The sequence below is a fragment of the Haliaeetus albicilla genome, chromosome 6 (genome assembly GCF_947461875.1).
Source record: "Haliaeetus albicilla chromosome 6, bHalAlb1.1, whole genome shotgun sequence".
Classification (NCBI taxonomy): domain Eukaryota; kingdom Metazoa; phylum Chordata; class Aves; order Accipitriformes; family Accipitridae; genus Haliaeetus; species Haliaeetus albicilla.
This window is the reverse complement of record NC_091488.1, coordinates 44593001-44612616: the sequence shown is the minus strand read 5'-3', so window position 1 is coordinate 44612616 and position 19616 is coordinate 44593001. Positions and strand designations below refer to the sequence as shown.

Genomic DNA, 19616 nt, shown 5'->3' with positions numbered 1-19616 from the left:
CCAAGAATTTAGCTAGATGGCACTATACTTTGCCTTGTGCATCATGCATACTTACTGAAGCAAAATTACTTTGGGGTGGGAGAGAGGAAGAGCAGGAAGGCTGTGGTCCACCTCTAGCAGAGGCCTGGCAAAAACTCTGACCTGTTTATGGAGTTAAGCACATACAAGTATTAACGAGTTGCTGCACTGTGTAACTACATGCACTTAATCGCTTCACAATTCTCCAGGACTGTTAAGCTTCAAACTGAGAAATATGCTATTTACGTGGTTGATCAAGACTGAACTGCATTTGTAAGGTATTTATTAACTATAATTCTGAAGATGAGAACAAACTAACCTATCATAAGACTCAGTTCCTGAAAAAAATGAACTGGTTCACAGGACACAACTTTGGGAGAGCACAGGCTCAGAGCACTGCAGGAGGCAAGAGCAAAATCCAGATGACCTTGCTCTTGTGCTTACATAAACCCTCCCACAAACTATCCCGATCCAGCTGAAACAGTGCAACCTTTATAGAGCAGGCAAAATTATATTGAAATAACTGTACTGGTACAGTGTCTACTCTTACGCGGCTATCTCTGGGTTCACATCAGGGGTTGCATCTGTGAATCCGTAGAGACTTATAGAACAAATGAGACAAGTCCAACAGAAGGTGACCTTTTCATTCCCACCCACCATGGCACACCATTTCTTGAAGGCTGGGCACAGCCTTGACAAATCCCTGCTTATGGGAACGGGAGCTGTCACTTCAAAATATTTGTAGTGGTAAAATCCAGAGTTTGTAGGAGCGCCAAGGGAAGGACAAATGCACCATGGGTTTCGTCCACAGTATTCTGGACACCTTCAAAGTCAGCACTGTTACTGCTTCACGCATTGTTTTTAAGCTCTTGGCTGGTACAAGCCAAGCGTGGTTCGTTTGCGTTTCTTCCACTCTAAGATGACAGAGATTTGGGGGTATATGAAGTGTTTTAAGCGGGTGGAAGATCGCCACTCCCTTCTTTCGGGTTCTTCTATGCATCATAAGGAAGCAAGTCTGTTTCTTAAGCCCGGACTTTGTCAGGGCAAAAGTTCCCTTGGGCTGTGAATCTTCTCATTGTCATGAAACACGGCTGCTGCTTCTTCCAGCAGGCGATTACTGATTACACCGCCATTAAGCTGTGTCCAAAGGGCGATGAATTGGAATCCCAAATCCCGAGTTCCCTCTTCATATATGGTACAACCCGAGTCAGCTCCGTTATCAATCCGTAACCTGCATCAGGCCTCTCCGCCTGACAAGACCCAACGTGTTAAGTGGATTAACTCCTGCCAACGGCCTAGCTCACGATCAAAGCTGTCTTTTCACATCCAGACAAGGAGATACGCCGAGGTGCCTCTGAGAAGGCTCCTCTGGTTTGGTGCCTCACCAGCAGCAGGTCCGCAAGGACCAAAGCGGACAAAACCCCGGACAAAACCCGCAAGGCCGGGACGCCATGGGCCAGGCCCCGCCACCGGCAGTCACCACAGAGAGAGGCCTTGGGGTGCTGGGGGGGACGTGAGGGAGGGGGCAAAGCGCCTTTTCTCCGGGCTCTGAGGATGAGTGAAAAGGCGAGGAGGGAGGTTATTTTTTTAATTTTCCCGTTAGAGGGACTCGGAGCTTTCGCGTCGCCCGGCGCCAGCGGGGCGCGGGGGTGCCAGGCTCCTCTCCACAGCCGCTGCCCCGCTCCGCCCTTCTCTCTCATGCTCGCTTCGGGGCCGCGGCTGGGCCCGCTCTCTTCGCCTCCCTCCCGCCGGCGCCCCGCAACCTGCATAAGAGCGCTCGCCCCTCTCCGGCCCCGCGTTGGGGGGGAGCCTCTCTTCCCCGCCTGAGGCGGGGGCGAACCCGGGATCGAGCATGAAGCCGTGGTGTACCGACGGGGGCGGGCGGGAGGGGGGGAACTATTCAGATTCCGGGGTGGGGCGGGGCGGGGCGAGGCGTGGGAGCCCCCGGGGTGACGCAAGGGCGGCGGCGGCGGTGTGAGGGGACGGCGGGCGGTGCGAGCGGGATGGCGGCGGCGGCGGGCGGCGCGGCCCCGGAGCAGGAGCCGGAGCCACCGCGGCGCGGCCCGGCGGAGGACGAGGACGAGGAGGAGGAGGAGGAGGAGGTGGAGGTGGTGGAAGCGGAGGCGGAGCTGTCGGCGGAGCTGTCGGCGCGGCGCAGCGCTGAGGCGCGGCGGTTGGTGCTGTCGCCCCGTCGGTTGTCGGGCCCGCTGCCCGCCGGGCTGTCGCAGTGGTTCCCGGCGCTGGAGGTGCTGGACGTGAGCGGGACGGGGCTGGCGGTGCTGGGAGAGGAGTTGTTGGCCCTGCCGCGTCTCCACACGCTCCTGGCTAAGAACAACCGGCTGGGCGGGCCCGGTTCGCTGCCCAAGGGGCTGGGGCAGGCCCCGCCGGGCCGCTCCCTCCGCGTCCTCAACCTCAGCGGGAACCGCTTCGCCGAGGTGCCGCCCGCCCTGCTGGGGCTCCGCGGGCTGCAGAGCCTCAGCCTCGGCGGTAACCGCCTCCACGGCATCCCGCCCGACATCCAGGAGCTCCGCAGGTGAGGGCAGGGCGCCGGGCGGGCCGGGCCGGTCCCCCCCCCTCCACCAACCCCCCCAACCCGAGCCTCTGCCCCGGGGGGACACGACAAGAAAAGCCCCGGCAGCTGCCAGCCAAACCCGACCGGATTTTCTGGCCGCTGCTGGCAGCATGCCTCGTGTCTCCCGCTCGGGGAGCGAGTTTTGTCGGGCCTCAGGTGTCTCTGTAAGCACTGCTGCTGCTATAACGTGTCTCTTCCCCCTCGTCAGGTTGGGTTACCTGAGCTCAAAGCCGCTCTTCGAGCGGTCGATGGGCCTTCTGCGCTCGCCACGTGGGCGACTCTTTCAGGATTTCCTCGTCCTTGGGCTGCCTCGGCGCAGGGGAGGCTCTCCTGATGACGGTGTGGTTGGTACGAATGTTGACGTGCGGCAGGCACTCTGCGGCTTTGCTGTGATACAGATCTCTAGGCGAGAGCAAAATAAAACCCCTGGTCTCATGTGGCTCATGGCTGCACGATGGGTCGCAAAGGAGGATAAAGATCTGGTTGTGGCTTATGCAAACAATAGGGCCTTTCTGCTGATACGGCTCCGGTCGCATCAGGGTACTTGCTGGCATGGATGGGTTTTTGTTGTAGTTCTCTCCACCCATCCGGCTCATGTAGATCTGACAGATCAGCTGATGGATCTTCTGAAGCGTAGAGCCCTAGGCTGTCTGTGCTCAGGTGCGGTGGTATGTCTGGCTCTTGGGCTGGATCAAACCACCGCAGGCCGGTGGCATAGAAACCTATGGCTGAATCACGGCAGTTAGGAATGTTGGTGAGGTGGGAACAGATCTTAGGCAGGACTGGGTATTGACTGCCTGGACTGACCTGGGATAGGTACTTCTGAAGCTTTCCATCCTCCTGAGCCAGCCAGAGGCCATGTTCTGGCTCGCATGTTACATGCAGGCACCTCGGTGTGTTCTGCTGGTTTCTCAAGCCTCAGACTAGCCCCTCTGTGGCTCTCTGCGAAGACTTTGGGTCTGAACTTTCTTTACTCCAGCTCTTTGCCAAGGGGCTTGCCAGAGGCAGCCTCTCTTACGCAAATTCCAGCAACCTTGACCCTAAGTAGCTGGATTCGCCCTGATGGCTTAGCAGAGCTGCATCCAGCGGAAGCACGAGGTGTTGTATGCGGGGTGCTGTCTCCCATGGCCCTAGGCTGGAAGTACCAGAACTGCTTGAGTGCTGGTGGGAAACGGTTTTGTCCACTGCAATATAATACAATTGGGTATGCGGCTTTTGCCCGGATGGCACAGCATGCACCTGTTGAGGATCTGGAGCAAGTCTGGGTTAAGCTAAGTTTGAGAGATGCTATGAGGCATTTTGAGTGCTAGAGAATGCACATGTCCGTCTTGGCAGAGTTGGGATGCGTCCTGGGTTGGGGCTCTCATAAGGAGGAGAAAACTCAGCTTTCTCTCTGTTCAGGAGCAGTTGCTTCAGGGATAACGAAGGAAATGAGAACAGTGGCACCAGCTTCATGGGAGGCTGGTGGAGGAGGGCAGTTGTGTGTGGGAGATGATCCACATTGCCTCCATAGCATGCCTGGTAGCATCCAGGATGTGGCTGGGATCTGATTGTTGCACCGACCTCTGAGGCAGAGGCTCCCGGCTGCTGCTTAGATGCTCTCATCTGTGGTTATGGTTTCTCTATCTCTCTTTTTTCTTTTTTTTCCCCTCAACAAACCTCAGTCCCGCTTTTTGTTACGCTGCTGACCCTGAGAAGGTACCAGGCTGCGTAGCCTGGTACAGGCATGTGGTGCCCCAGTGTGTGCTGTGCTCTCCATGCTGCACCACTGCCAAACTACTGCTGCATGGTTACTCTGCTTTGTTCCTCTGGCCTGTCCTGAAGCAGGCCTCCTGTTTGTCCTGTCCTGCAGCTCTTCTTGGGCTGGTTGTGCTTGAACCCCAGAATGACAATTCTGAGAGGGCAAATGCGGACAAGGCTATTGAACTGTGTGTTTATCATCACAAAATGATGTGTCAGGTAGAAAAACGAGACTAGACGCAGCTTGTGTCTGCTGCCCACGTAATCACTGCTAACTCGTTGAACTTCTGCTAATGTGTCACCATAATATAATTGAACTTTAGCTCAAGATAGCGAATCCGTGCCCCACCGGGATTGTCAGCTTCTTTACCACTATGCCATCAGTGACTCTTGTGTATCTGGGTCTGCTTAAGTAACAAAAGGGAGCAGCACACTTGCTTGCAAGAGCTGGGAGAGAACAATACTTTATAATCTAATGTTCCTCCAGAGGGAATCCTGAATCTACTCATTGGGAGCCAGATAACCAGTGACCTGAAACCCTTGCCAAAAAGATAGTAGATATGCACTGGAGAGTAGCTGCTGCCAGTCCCTCTTCCCATCTGCCACTAACAGAGGTGTCCAGAGTGTAAGCACACATAGTGTTGAAGTGGGTAAAACGAGCCTGAGCAAGGGCAGAGCAGAGCCCTTGGGCAACACGGACACATCTCTTCATTTCTGAACTCCGGGCCAGGAGGTGGGACCTGGCGTAGGTACAGGGGCTTCTGTTAACCTCACAGCTCAAGCTGCAAGTGTCCATCTCACTGTTGCTGGCAAGACAAGACTATGAGCCTTTTTCTGTATGCAACTTCCCATAAAAGAAATTTTTCTTGTGTCTTGTGGTCTCTGAGACCACAGAGGAATGCATGTAGCACTTTGACCGGACACGTTTCTCCTGCTGGTACTAGAGTTCCTGAGGCCAGCAGTTCTCTTCTTCCCGTGACCCTGGCAAACTCCCATTTGCCCCAGTCACTGATTATAGAGTTGAGCAGAGTTGCAGAGATCTATAAATACTTCTTATGTTTCCAGGGAATGTCTGAGCTCTGATGAGATTTAAAAAAAAAAAATTTGTGATAACTAAGCCTCATGTCTTTCCTCTATGCCCCACATTTTCCTGTTGTAGTTTTTGAAGGGGTAGCACATCAGTTTTAGTGAAGGTCAGGAATACAGCAGGTAAGGAGCCTACGCGGTGAAGTTGAAAGAATAGAAAGCTGATGGGTCCGATCTGCCGAAGGAGAAGGAACATGCTGGCAACTGCAAGTGCAAAAGCACTGGAATGAGAGACGTGTGCCATGTGTTGTTAATCACATGAAGACAGTAATTCCACAACTTTGCAGCAAGCTGGGGTCAGGCATTTTGTGCAAAACCTTTTCTCTAGCATGTTCCTAGTGATTTGGCAAGTTAACAAACAGCAGTAAGAACCGCAGACAGTCCTGCTGCTGTCTTGTCTTACTCCCAGCCTCAGCCATCTGCCCCATCCTTGCCCACACAAATCTTTGTGTGCAGTGCAAGATCCTGCGTGGAAGGTGAGTGTCTTTCACCTGATTATCAGTTACCTCCTAGGCTGTTGTAGAGGGACCACCTATAGATGTTCTGATGCTTGAAACTTCCTTCATTGACATGGCTTTGTAAGCGGATGATCATGATTGCTCTGGTGATGGCAGCAGGATGCTGCTGATCATAGCGTGCTGGCACCAAGAATGAATAGCCTTTGCATTAGGAAAATGCAGTACTCTTTCCTCCTAATGCCACTGTAAGCGTCTGTGGTGACCTGCAACAGCCTCTTATGTTTCTGAGAAAGGTAAGCGTGGACCCTGCTGAGGGCTTTTTTTAATCATGTTGAGGCTGTGCCAGCTCCTTCTGTATGCCCACCACCCCCAGTTACTGTCAGCTAGCAGTGTGAGTATGATGCAAGACCTCAGCTGCAGCACTGGCCGTTGCTGTGAATTTAGAGTAGAAAATGCACCAGATGGGTGAGAGCAGCCCTCTTTGCTTTGCTTTGCTATTTGTTGCCAGATAAAAGATGAGCTTAGCATAGGTAGACATAAGTGTCATCTTTTCTGTAGTTCTTCCTCCAACATTGACCTTGCTGTGTTTTCGGTGTGAGATGTTATGGTCAGTCACTCTCTCAGATTCCATTCACAGCCCCCAGCAGCTCCTGAACTGTGATCTGTGTAGACATCCCACTTCTGCGTTGGCTGTGTGTATCCTTCCTCTGCTGATCCAGCTGGGGATGCGCTAAGGGGCAACATGTATTATAGCTGGTGAGCTAGAAACGTGGTCATCTACTTGTGTCCATTCTGGACAAAATTTGTTTGACAAGTCTGGTAAAATACAGCTCTGATCTTCACTGTCTAACTGTGGCTTTTGGCTTAAGGGTGCATCGATTGCCCTGATCAGCGTGCTCGCTTGGGGAAATGTCTTGCAAGTGCCCCGTAAAGGGAAAAATTCTTAACAGCTTAGCGAAAGGCAATCGATACCTTGGCCCTCCCGATGTGAATTTTGAGTTTAGTCTTACTCTTCTAGTGAATACTGTTGCGCTCAGTAGAGTGCCAGGAGCAGGCGGAAAGAGCGTGGAAAAGAGCCAGGCTCCTTCCAGGCGTCTGCCGTGCATGCTCCTTTCCTTCTTGCTTGGATTCCTCTAGTAAAACCCAGTTGTGCAAGGGCTGGGATCAAAGGCCTCAAACGCCTAACTGGATTCATCCAAGTTTTTTGTAAAGTCTTAGATGCTATGAAAACCAGAGTATTTGCTTTTATTCGTGGGTAGTATTAAGCATGTTAGACAAGCATGCACTTAAGAATGGCTGTTACAGTGTGGGAAAAACGGCAAGTGAGGCTTTGATAAAGATACAGCATTAGGAAATCTGTTTGCTGCCTCCCTTTTTCTTCCCCTCTTCAAACGTTTTGCAAATAGTTTTCAGACAACCGTTTGATCTTAAATTTGCTTGTCAGCAAAGGCTATGCAGTTCTCTCAGGAATTAGCAAATCGTAGAACAGGGTTAACAGGAGTGTATTGTGGGCTGCTTTTAAATTCCTCCCTTGCATGAGCCTCAAAACTGCCTGGAAATTTCTTGCTAAAAAGTTTATCTTAAAAAGACCTGGAGCTATTTCAGGCTCATTGTTTCTTTTTTAGATTACCTGTTTAGATGCATCTGTTTGATGTCAGTGGTTGAATTTTATCCAAAGAAGCATCTGTGGGGAAACAGGGTGGATTGAAAATTTGAGTATCTTCTATGCCAGAAGACATTCTCGCCTTGAAACATGACTATGAAAGTTATCATGGTAATTGATAGGGTATCAGAAATACCTCTAGTGCTCAGAGTGGGCTCTTCTTAGTGTTTTGGGGCTTTTTGATTTGTTTTGTGCTATACGATGACCTGGAAACCTCAAGAACATACTCAAGCAAGAATGTACATTCTGTTGGCGTGTTAAACTTTGCTGCCACCACCTGAATCAATTCATAGTTGTTTGAGCATTCCCCCATGCCCTTTCCATATGTAAAAGGATTCACACAGCCACCCTACAGCCCTGTGGTGTGAAATCCCCTGCTAGAGAGGAACGACACGCGATGGGCTCGACGTGCTGGCTGCTGCTTGGCTGCAATTAGTACTGGCTGCGCTGAGCGAGAAGCCTGCTGGATATGAGGCTGAAAGGGACTCTGGCCTTTTATTAGTGTATTTGTAAACATTTCTAAAAGGCAGGGAAAGTGTCAGCCCCTGTCAGTTACTCTGTAAAATGGGAGGGTTTTTCAGTTTTTGTTGAGATGGATTGTGTCGGTGTTTTTCCCTTCTTGAAACTTGTTCAGCCAGAGCCTGTGTGGCAGGTTGGAAGTACATCATTTATTCTAGCTTCAAAAATAGGAACTGAGCTTACGTTCGTTTGAGGCTGGTTGCTCTCTGGCTTTTCTAAGTTCCTGGACTGACTTCTGAAAGTACAGAAAAATTCCAGCTCTCCCTCTGTGTACACAGTGATGCATGAGACCTTAGCTGGCTGGTCCAAATGACTATACAGATTAATGATTGTCAGAAAAACTGGGTCTTGGTGTGAAAGGTTAGTTAGAAGTATTCACTAAGCTCAGTCCCGTCTCTGCTGTGGTCCTCATGTGAAAAACTATGGTAAACGGTGTGGCTTGCCTCGTTGCAGGCTCTTTTGTGAGGAGGGCAGAGCTCAGCAGTGCTTTTGCTCGTCTTACCAAGCAGCAAACTGCTTTCTGAGTAGGACAGCTCGAGACTCGGCATTGCCTTGGCCTTTAGGTACGGCTTTAGCGCGACGTGAAAATCAGGCCAGGAGTAGATGAGCTGGGAGCGAACTGTGGCCGTTGAGCGCTCGTTACAAAAGGGTTGTGTCTCTGGAAAATCCTTGCCTGTGTCATGATTAGCTTTGCTCAAACAATTCTTGACACTTTAATTTGATGCAGAAATGACTGTTGTTAATTTCTCCATCTTGCTGAGCCAAGACTGGGCTAGATCCTTCTTTCTAGCAAATTGTATTTTGGGGGACGGGAGTTATAGATTTCTTTTGCCTACTGAGCAGTGTTTCAGTGGAAGCTATCAGAATATCTTTGCTATATTTAAAATCAGTTTCTTTATAGTTTCAAAGCCTCTTCCCTGTGCTTTTTTAAGAAATTTATCATCTAATTCATATCTTAAGTTGATGTTGGAAATTCTGAATTTGCTGTACTAGACTGGACCCGGTGAGTTGTTAGTCTACCAACCTCAAAAAGATGATTCAGAAGATAGGTACAAAGAAAACAATTTTTAAGAAACCCATTGTTGCCGCTGAAGGGGAGTTACCTTATTTAGTGGATTTTTAGTTAGAATCAGCTTGTAGTCTGATGTTGGGGCTTTATATCCTAGCTAGTATAACTGAGTGTTCTCATTACACAGACTTTACAAAGAACAGATTTGAAAGCTGTAAGTAGTTTCTAGGCAGTGTTTTTACAGTTTGTGTAGTAAGCTGCTCTTGAAACTTAGGCATTTCATGCCTTGAAATGAATTTCCAAACCATCTTTTACCATATATTTTGCACCCCTCTTCCCCTTCCCTGGTAGTATGGTTTTTTACACAATGTGGCTTTATGGTCATTGTTGTCTTAAAACACAGAGGATGAAGAGTTAATTATTCACTTTTCCTAGGAAGTGGAAACTTGTATATGTCTAAGCCTTGTTTAAACATTGAAATCCACGTTACTAGAATTCCCTTGCCCAACAGTTTTCAGTGTGGGCTCCAGCCATGGCATGGAGTTAAAACATGCCTAGGAATTGTATGGTCAGCAGTTAAGTCCCTAATGAGAGCCAAGCAGCCTAAATCCACCTTGGGAAACAATGGAGGTTGCAGAAGGAATTTTGGTTAAAACTTGGGGCTTTGTTAGGGGATCAAAATTTAATTAAAAATAATCTCCCCTTGACGTAGTCTCTGCACAGCAGCCTTCCTCCTACCCCCACTCCTCACCTACAGGTTGTCTGTGCAGAAGAGAGGCTGCTTTTGAGCAGTGGGGTTTCGGTGGTGGGTTTTTTCCTGGCTGCTTTCTCACATGTTCAGAATGACCTCCAAATGTGCTGTCCCACTTGATCTCTCAGCTGAAGCAAGTGTAGTTCTTCCTTTCATATACTCAGATTCAGTTTAAGGCTTAATTTTGTGCCCACTTTGTCAAATTTCAGTTATTTAGCTTACCTCTGACATACTCCAAAAAGGTGAGTGAATCCGGGGGATGTTAAGCTCTGTGAGCTTCTCCTGGTATGTTGCAGAGGTCTGTTGTTCTGTTCTTCGCTGTTAGGCAGATGGACCTTTGTGCTGTGTTAGTGGCCCCCGTAGCCCAAGCAGATGCTGTCACTGGATCTTTGGGGTTCAAGTTTCTTGCAAGAACTGAAGGAAATAGTCTCTTTCTACCATTCTTCTGCTCCATCCCAGGGAGAACCTCAGAGAGGAGCTTCTCCAGCATTCCACACGTGCTGGGGCACAGTTGCAGGGTTCAGACCTTCTCCGGGTCAACCACCATGTCCCTTGAGTGGTTTGGTTGTGTGTTTCTTTGCCAGTTGTATCCATAGCCTTTCTCAGTTGCTGGGGTGAGATGAAGGTGTCTCCTATTCCGAGTAGGTCATTAGCTGTTCTTAAAGAAAGGGTGATGGAGCCTGGATGACTTCTCTTTCCCTTACCTGCGGGGAATGCTTGGTGGATCAGAGAGGGCCAATATACACTGTAGTTGGGCAGCTAACCTGAGTATGTACCAGAGATCTTGAACCAGCACCTGCAGACAGGACCAGGGGATCCACCTTTTTCAGGCATTGGAAAAAGTATTGTCTGGACCGTGATTAGCAATGGTGTTGCTTCCCAGCCAGAAGTACCGAAACTGAACCTGCCTTTGCTCCTCTTCCAGGCAGCGTCTGAGAACAGGGGAGGAAAACTATTTGACTCTGTGAAATGGGGACTTGAAGCTATTATGTCAAAGAGAAGTGCTTGCCAATTTTTCTTCCTAGAAGGACAGAGATGCACAGCAAATACTGTCTGCTCCATCTGGCAGAAGGGATCTAGTGCCTCTCTTTGTTCCTGTCTCCCATCCACTGAGTTTTCACAGGATGTCCAGTGACTTTTTTAATTTATTTTTTATTATTATTTAAGCCCAAACTACGGTTAAGTCTTGCTAATGTTTTTGGTAGCTTTGGGCTCCATGACTTCAGTATACTGAAATCAATCTGAGAAATTGCATGCATGTGCTTGTGTGACTTAGATGTGCTCTGTGCTGTTGTGGCTGTGGTGTTCTCCGTATGTGAATTGTATCAAAGTGGGACTGGCTGCCTCTGACTTCTGCTGAAAGGTTGCAGTTAGTCATGGAGGAGTCAAATGATACCATAAAGAGCGACTAGCGCCTGTGCAGGGCCAGGATTTTCAAGGAGAGCCACTGCTCTCTTGCTTTGCTCCTATTGAAACTGAGAACTCCCACTGGCTGCAGCAGGAGCTGCGTCAGTGCTGCAGACCCTGCGTGCGCAGGCTGCTCCTCCTTGGACATAGGAGCAGGAGCTTTGCATCTGGGGTTGGTGTAGGAATACATAGTTGTCTGGTGCCTACCTACAGGTGTAACGGTGACTGCAGGAGGCTGGAGGTAAATTTTAACATTATCTGTTGTGAAACAGCAGCTCTGTTGTAATTTTGATGTGCAACTCAGCTTTTTTTTTTTTTTTCCCCCCTCAGCAAATTATCTTATGCACAGTCATCTGTAAGTTTTCTTTAAGAAATGGCAGGAGATGACAAGACCTAGTGTTAAATGAAACTGAAAATTACCTTAATGAAATAATGCAGTGTTTTCTCTTCTCTTTTTCAGTTTAGAGTTTCTATACCTTGGAGGGAATTTCATTACTTCAATTCCACCTGAATTAGCAAACCTGCCTTCTCTAAGTTATCTAGTTCTGTGTGACAACAAGATCCAGAGCATTCCACCTCAGCTGGCACAGTGAGTATTTACTGTCATCAGCCACCAGCTGTAACTCTTGACTTTTTCTCCTGCATGTGTGGATAAAAGCACCTGGGAGGACCTATTTGTCCTTCAGTTTGTTAATGTGACTAGACTTGAATGAGAAGATCCTTAGCATGGTGCACTGCGGGCAGACCATGAATATATAGTATGGAAATCTCAATCAAAGGGTTATGGGGAAAAAAAATGTCATCAAGTATACATTTTAAGGTAAATAAATAGATTGTACAGGGAGCCCTGAGAAGTACCTGGGCAACTTGGAAAAGATAAACTGCCATGCTACTGTATTCTTAGTGATGAATGCTTGGTCTGTTTTGTCTTTCACCCAAAACCTTTTTGTGTGTGCTTTTGTGTTGTACCATCCTCTGTGTTCCCTTGGCATTTCTTACTCTAGGATCTCAGAATGTTTTCGTGCTGGTTAAATCCTCAAGCACAGTTCTAGAAGATAAGTTACTGCTTTGTCTGTTTCATAATGGGGAAAAGAGGACACTGCAAACTCTGTACGGGTAGCCTAAGATGGGAGGTGAAGAATTCAGTGTGTAGCTGTAACCCCAAAAGCAACTGAATGGCAGCACGGAGTTTTCTGAGTTGGAATTTGATGGTGTAGTGGGATTACTCTTGATGTACAATGTCCAGTTGTTTTGTAACTTGTACTGGTCTGAGAGCATCCTGGACACTGCGCTGCAGCATTGCTTTGTGCTTCCTGAGAGAGGAGAATGCCTCCTCCAAAAGCCAAAAAACTGCTTGTCACCCATGGCGATGCTAGCCTGGCCTGACCTTGCGTACCTTTTGAGATCTAATAGTATCACAAAGCAAGGTGGTGCAGCCACATGCAAAGAAAACACGGGGTTTTCCAGGGTTGGCTGCCTACCAGCAATCATCTTTAATGCATGAGTGAAAGCAGGTGACTTATTCAAACTATTGCACAGAACCGTTCTTGATGCATGCACTGGGTACAAGGAAACATTATCTCCCCTGAAAGCACTCAGTTTGTATACTTTTGTTCTGTGCTACCTTTTTTGGGGTATGTGTGTGGGGGCAATACTGAGAGGCACAGCAGCATATTTAAGACTGTATTTCTTTAACAGGCATTCCAGAGCTGAGCCAAGTTTTCTAGGGCATTGTGTGTGCTGGAGTAACAGCAGCTCTTTTAGCATGAGTTTATGCTTTAAAAGGAAGAAAAGCCAAGGAAAAAGAAACTGGTGGGAGAGGGGAGAGTAATCGGGTCTGTGGAACGCAGCTGCGGAATGATTTTGCTTGCACATCTTGACTGGGTTTCCATCTCCATCCTCAGGCTGCATTCCCTGCGCTCCCTTAGCCTGCACAATAACCTGCTGACTTACCTTCCTCGAGAGATCCTTAACCTGGTTCACCTGGAAGAGCTGAGCTTGCGTGGGAACCCACTGGTGGTTCGCTTTGTCCGTGACCTGACCTACAATCCCCCGAGCCTTCAGGAACTGGCTGGACGCACAGTTAAAACTCGCAATGTTCCCTACGCTCCCAGTGATCTCCCGGAGAATCTTGTCCGGTATCTGAGCTTGGCCAGCAACTGTCCCAATCCTAAATGTGGGGGTAAGTTCACCGCTCTGATTCCTGCTTTTACCTGATGGGTTTTCTTTCCCTTTGACTTGCCATGACTTTAGTAGCTCAGTCAGGTTCGATGTGTTGTTCACTTAGAAACAAGGTTCGAAGTTGTAGTGCTGGTTTGCTCTATTTGCATGGGATTGTAAGACAGTATTTCTGTTGGAGTCTTTGCAACTCATCCCAGCACTCCGCTATGCTTTTATGGTCTGAAGCTTCCAATCCGTCTGCCCCGAAGTAGTTCAGAGTAAGTAATGCACAGGAGAACTTTTGCAAGCACTCTTGCTGAACAGCAAGCTTCATTTCTGCATGGAAAAGAGGAGAGAGGCTATAGGGCTTGGCAATTACCAAGAGCAACTTGTTTAGCTCTTGCTTGGGACTACTAGCGTGTAGTTCCTGGAAGGAGAGGACTTCATAGAAAAGCCTGGAATGCTTGGCCTTAATTTGGTTTAATGCTTAATCTTTATCCAGAGTAAACGATCTATGCGTTTAGCCTTTAGAAGATTAAGGAAAAAAATCATTAATTAGTATCTACCCTGCAGTCATAACGCAGGCTGTTATCTTATCTCCTTACAGGACAATATCAAAGCATGCTCTGTAAGCAAAGGCAGAAGGGCTGGAACTTGTGTTGAAAGGGAAAGAAAGGTTTCCTTTTTTAGAGCTTTGCACAGCTTGGATAACAGTGGATTGGTGTTGCTCTTTTTCACTTTTCCTTTTGAACTAGCACAGTGCTGCAGTGTTGCTCTAGCACTGCAGGAGAAAAGCTTACTCCAGACCAGCTAGGACTTAAAACACCGCTGGAAGCTTCTGAAAACGTCAGTGTCTGAAATGGCTTGCTGTGAGGGGAAGAGAACGTAATTGTGTGTTACAGCAACACTGTTGCCATGGAAAGTACCATCCAAACTCAGCATGGTGACTTCACTCAAGCAGAAGAAAAGTAGAGCTATGAAGGGCTATTTGTGAACGCATTTTTGCTAGCTGGTACAAGAGGTTTTACAAGTTTGAAAATAGAGTGGATGAATTAATTTGACATTTAAGAAGTCTGCAAATTTCCAGCCTGATATTTCTTCCCTAATGGTTAGAAGAAATTGCCAAATTCTTTGGAAGTAGGTGCCCTGTGTCCTTTCATGTAGAGTGTGCTGTTTTGAATCGCCTACCAAATACAGTTCTACAGGAGTTGGGGTTTTTTTTGTGAAGAAAAGAAACTTCACATTTTCATAGGTGTCCTGGTCCCTTCTCTTCCTCCAGTATCCCTTGTGCTTCCGCATTCAGTGCAGTGTCAATTAAATCCTAATTTGAGGCATTTGCACCAGCTGCAACAACCTTGTAAGGTTTACGGATTTCTCCGCACGGTGTCTCTCATGTCGTTGCTGTTCCCTCTGCCCTTACAGGTGTCTACTTTGACAGCTGCGTCCGACAAATCAAGTTCGTTGACTTCTGTGGGAAGTATCGCCTCCCGCTGATGCACTACCTGTGCTCCCCAGAGTGCTCCTCTCCCTGCAGCTCTGCCTCCCAGAGCTCCACTTCCCAGAGCGAGTCCGACTCCGAGGACGAAGCCAGCGTCGCTGCGCGCAGGATGCAGAAAGTCCTTCTGGGATAATGGGGAGCGAGAGGGGAAGACGGGAAGGAAAACGTGTTTGAAAAGCAGTAATGGAACAGCGAAGCATGAGCCTCTGGGCTGAAGGGCTCACGAGAAACTGTCCTCAAGTCCATGTAAAGGGCAGAACATCTTAGCAAGCCTAGACTTGCTTGGTGCAGTGCTACTTAGGAGAACTAACTCGGTGGCATACTGCCTGTAGCATGCCTGGGGTTGTTAGAAACATCTCCTGTCTGGGAGACGTCCCCCCTCCCTCGTACGGGCTGGGGAGGGGGATTTGTTCTCACTGGCGGATTGAGAAGGGTTTTAATATATGACACTTCACTGGACTTCAGTCATCCTGCAGAGCAAAGGAGACTGTCCAGATCTTTTAACACTGTGGTAAATCAGAAACAGGCTAATGATGCCATGTGAGTATGTATGGGCCCCAATGTTTTATATAGTGTTTTGATTCTTGGCTGTCTCCTTTGATTTCAGTTACAGATTTTACACCCATCCACTAGAAATGGGAGTTGTGTTGGGGTTTTTCTGTTCAGGAGTAGATTTTTCCAAACTCTGGTTATTCTTTCTTTGCCTAGAGGCGTAGGGTCCCTGTGCTGTTACAGATGTTACAGCCATCATAGAACTGAGCCACCTTTTTTTCTCCCTTGTTATACCAAGCTGCTCTTAGTGTTTCCTCCTAACTGTATTCATTATTTTTCCTTGCTCTGCCTCTTCCCATTACACCTGGAGCATTGCTGTCTTTATGGTGCCTTCAGAAAACAGACGAGTTGTGCTATTGAGACTTGGTATTACTTCAGACTTGTGACCGTACATGCCTATGCAAGGGACCAGATGCGATGCTCTGTATCGTGTTTTTGAGACTCAGCTTGCTGGAGCATATCTGCTTTTATATCTGTGAATTGCAGGAAAGGTCTTGAGTGACATTTCTAACCAGCCATGTCCCCCTGCTGCAGGTAGCTCTGCTATGCTTGGTACAGAGTTACTTTCCGTCTTTAAGGTCATCTGCTTAAAGTAGGCAGCAGCTTAATGAATTGGAAGTACTGAGAGAAGTGCTGTGGAGAATGTTTTGTTGGTGGTTTTTTTTCCTTATTCATAACATGAGAGGAAAAGCCAGTAGGGAGGCTAAGGCGTGTTGTCCAAGCATCTTGCATGAGGTGGCTTTGAAACCTCTTCCTTATTTATTTGTTTGCATTTGCTCTTGTTAGAATAGCTTTGGCAGTCTGTTGGGTTGTTCAAATAACACATTCAGTTATCTTAAACTATGTTTAAAGGAAAGCTGCAGAAAATAGCTCAGATTTTCTAAGTATCAAATAGCTTATAAAAATTAGTATTATGAATTGGCAGGTATCTATAAATCTACTTTATGGGGCTGTTGTGTGTTTTGCTCAGTGCGAGCTGCCCCTTTATTAATATTTCATGGCAGACAGTCCTTTTGATGCAGTTTCAGCTTGAGCAAATCCAACTGTGCCTTCGAATGCATGAGCAGAGCAAATACATTGTGTTAAGAAGCTGAATGAACAAGAAAAACTTTTCTTAACCCACTTTGGTCCTAAGGGGGAAATTAAAAACCTGTGTTCCTCTCCTGCATTCAGAAAACGCAGGTACCTGTTTGAATATCTTATGGCAGCTCTGTGTTAATGGTCCTGTTTAATTATATTTGACACTTTATATATTAAAGCACTTTGATAATTCCACTCTTTTTAACTAACTTTAGTGATTTTTTTTTTTTCAATTAGACTACATTATTTCCTTTAATGTGACCTGAAGAACGAGGTCTGTGAAACTTTGTACATTCCAGTCTGTCTTGGTGTGCAGGTTGAACTTCTTGCCTTGCATTTCCTTGGCAGCACTGCTCATTTCCCCAGTTTCCTTTGGAGAGAACTGGAATTTGGAAGAAATTATCTGGTTGTAAAATAGCACCCCGTCCATTATTAATCATTGCAACTTAGTCTGAAGATTCCACATACGCACAGATCCACAAGGAACTAAATTGCACGTGCTCTGTGCCTTTCCCAATAATTTTTTTTTAAAGTATATTTTTAAGACACAATAAGGTATATGTGCAAAGCAACTGGATGTCACTTTAGCGAATTCTGTGAGGTTTGCTTGGGAAAGAAGAACCTACAGATTTTGAGAGAAACCAACTGCATGCTGTTATTTAAATTGGGATCAGTGAGTGGCCTGTGTTTTGTTCTTCATCTCCTCTTTCAGATGCTTCCTCCTGTCCCAAGTGAATATCATCACACCAGTGCTGAAGGACAGTAAACTGATTGCAGAGCCACAATTTTAAATTGGCTGCTAGTGTAACAGTAGTGAGCAACTGAGTGATCTAGAGCTTGACTCTTCTGCCAGTGTAAGTGAGCCACACAAGTTGAGATCTCAAGATCTTTTGAGCTCAGGGCCATGAGGTACCACCTTCCTTTCTTCTCTTTAGCAGCAGCTGTCTTGAAGTCATGCATTTTTTCACTTCACAAAGTTAGATTTCACCACAGTTCCTGTTTGCACAGTAGCACCTCTCTGTGTGACGGGTTAAGACCAGTGGTGGCTGGTTCTAATTTAGCTCGATCTTAACTGCATTTTCTTTCCTAAGTGAACAGGCATCCCATTTCTGCCCCCATTTTAGTAGGGCCAATAGGCTAACCTTTTTTCACAGCTTCTTCACTGTAGCCAGATCAAAACTTGACAGCTTATGCAGTTGATATCTCTGTGCATTTTTTAGACTTGATAAAATGTCTTATCTCTTAAAAAATTTATATGTATTCCTGAGTATAGCTACCAGTTTTTCTTTTTTGCTGCTGGGCTTTAAAGTGCAATTCAAGTAAGTCAGAATTTAAAACTATCAAGGACTTGTAAGAAAAACAAACGGTGGGTTGGCTGTGGATTTGAGAGGACTAGGGATGCAGGTTTGTACTGTAGTGTCTAATGTACTGAGCGGGAGTCAAGTTTTTCCAGCAGTTGTTAGCCCCCTAAAGACTGGAAAATGTACTTGGCAATAAAATAGGTAAGACAAAACTTGAAGCTACACTGTTGGATGGTTCCTACTGTCCCCTTCTTGGGGGCCCTGAGAAGTAGACAGTGGTTTTGCCAGCATTATAGCTCTTTTTGTCAGTTTTAAACAGTGGATTTCAGTTCCTACAGATGCGTCTCTGAGTGAAGTCTTCAGTCAGTGTTTTGGTATCAGTCCCCTTGTTGCTGCAGCAGCCCAGCATGTCCGGCTTTTGAAACCGTTCTTGAGCTGAGACATGAGAGCGTGAAGCCGAGTTGCTCATTCCTTCTTCCCCGTGGGGCCCGGGTCCCTGCCTGCATTCATCCTCTGCCCCGCCGTCTCTCTGCCAAGGGGAGCTGCTGGTGCGTTTCTGAATGCAGGTACTTAATGTGAACAGTGGGGTCGTGTTAAAAAGAAGCAAAATATCAATTTGACTGGAAGCAACTTACACAGTTGCCAATTCTTTTATGTTTCCCTTTCTTTAGTAAGAGGTGAGACTTGAGGAAGTCAGTAATGAATATTTAAACATACTCTGGAGTGGCCAGATGCAGTTTTTCAGGGGTTTCTGTCCTGGTCATTTTAAGTCTTTGAAATCTTGTGTTGAATTATAATGGGAATTGGGGGGAGGGAGAGGAGAACCAGCTCCTTTTTGTTCCTTACTCTTGTTGGCAATAATGAATGGAAGGAATTTAATCCAATGAAAGTAATGAAACTTAATCCCTGCAATGTGTCTTTGTTACCCAGTTCAAAGAACTATTTTAACGCATCTTATTCACACGATGCCCTCCCTTCCCAACTGAAGATACTTCAAATAGACTACTTCAGAATGCACACTAATACAGCAGTAACTCTATCTTGGAAACCTTTCTATTGATTATTTCATCTGCCTCCCTGACTAGAGGATTGATCTTTTACTGACCTGAACATTAAGGGTAGAAAGGGTTCTCATCCAGCCCTCTTGCTGAATTTTTATCATGAGCATTTGTTTTAGGAAAAGTGCCTTATGTTTCTAAAAGTGTATTTTGCTAGGAATGTATGAATGTAGAATATCTCTAACAGTATTTCATTATGAGCTGTAAAACAAATTGTAAACACTAAACCAAAAATGTTATTTCTACAGTTGTCTGTCCATTATTTGCCGGCATCTCGATTCTGGTATTGCTTCAGGCAAAACCCTTGCAGAATTGTAAACATTAAAAATGGGGCTATACATGGTCGGGGAACAGATGAGATTTGACCTGTGCTGTGTAAAACCAAGAGTAGGTGAGACTTCCCAAGGGACTGCTGAAACTCCTGGCTTTTGGGGCCCACTTGTGACAAACCAGTGTGTGTTACAGACCAGACCCTCTTTTGCTTCTGGTATAGGGTTGCAGAAATCTGCTCCACAGTTTAAAGATAGAAGTAACTCACTGGCAGATAAATAGATGAACAAGAGAAGGCGGTGTCATGGTGGAGTTTTCCAGTAATACGAAACAGTTCTAAACTTCTTGAATTGTTTCTCTCTTAATGTGCTAACCTTGAAACCTGTAAATGACTTTCTGAATGTTAATTTTCTGATCATGTTAACTGGCTAATGTGTTCCCATTTCTTGTGTAATCCCATGTTTCCTCCTACAT

At 46.8% G+C, this 19616-nt stretch overlaps 1 protein-coding gene across 1 annotated transcript; it reads left to right on the top strand.

Annotated features, from left to right (window-relative positions):
* The first annotated feature begins 2006 nt into the window (after nt 1–2006).
* LRRC58 (leucine rich repeat containing 58) lies at nt 2007–19119 on the top strand. The gene is made up of 4 exons (XM_069785860.1): nt 2007–2551; nt 11684–11812; nt 13128–13405; nt 14806–19119. The coding sequence occupies exons 1-4, from the start codon at nt 2022–2024 to the stop codon at nt 15012–15014; spliced, it is 1146 nt and encodes a 381-aa protein (XP_069641961.1). The 5' UTR covers nt 2007–2021; the 3' UTR covers nt 15015–19119.
* Nucleotides 19120–19616: the final 497 nt, after the last annotated feature.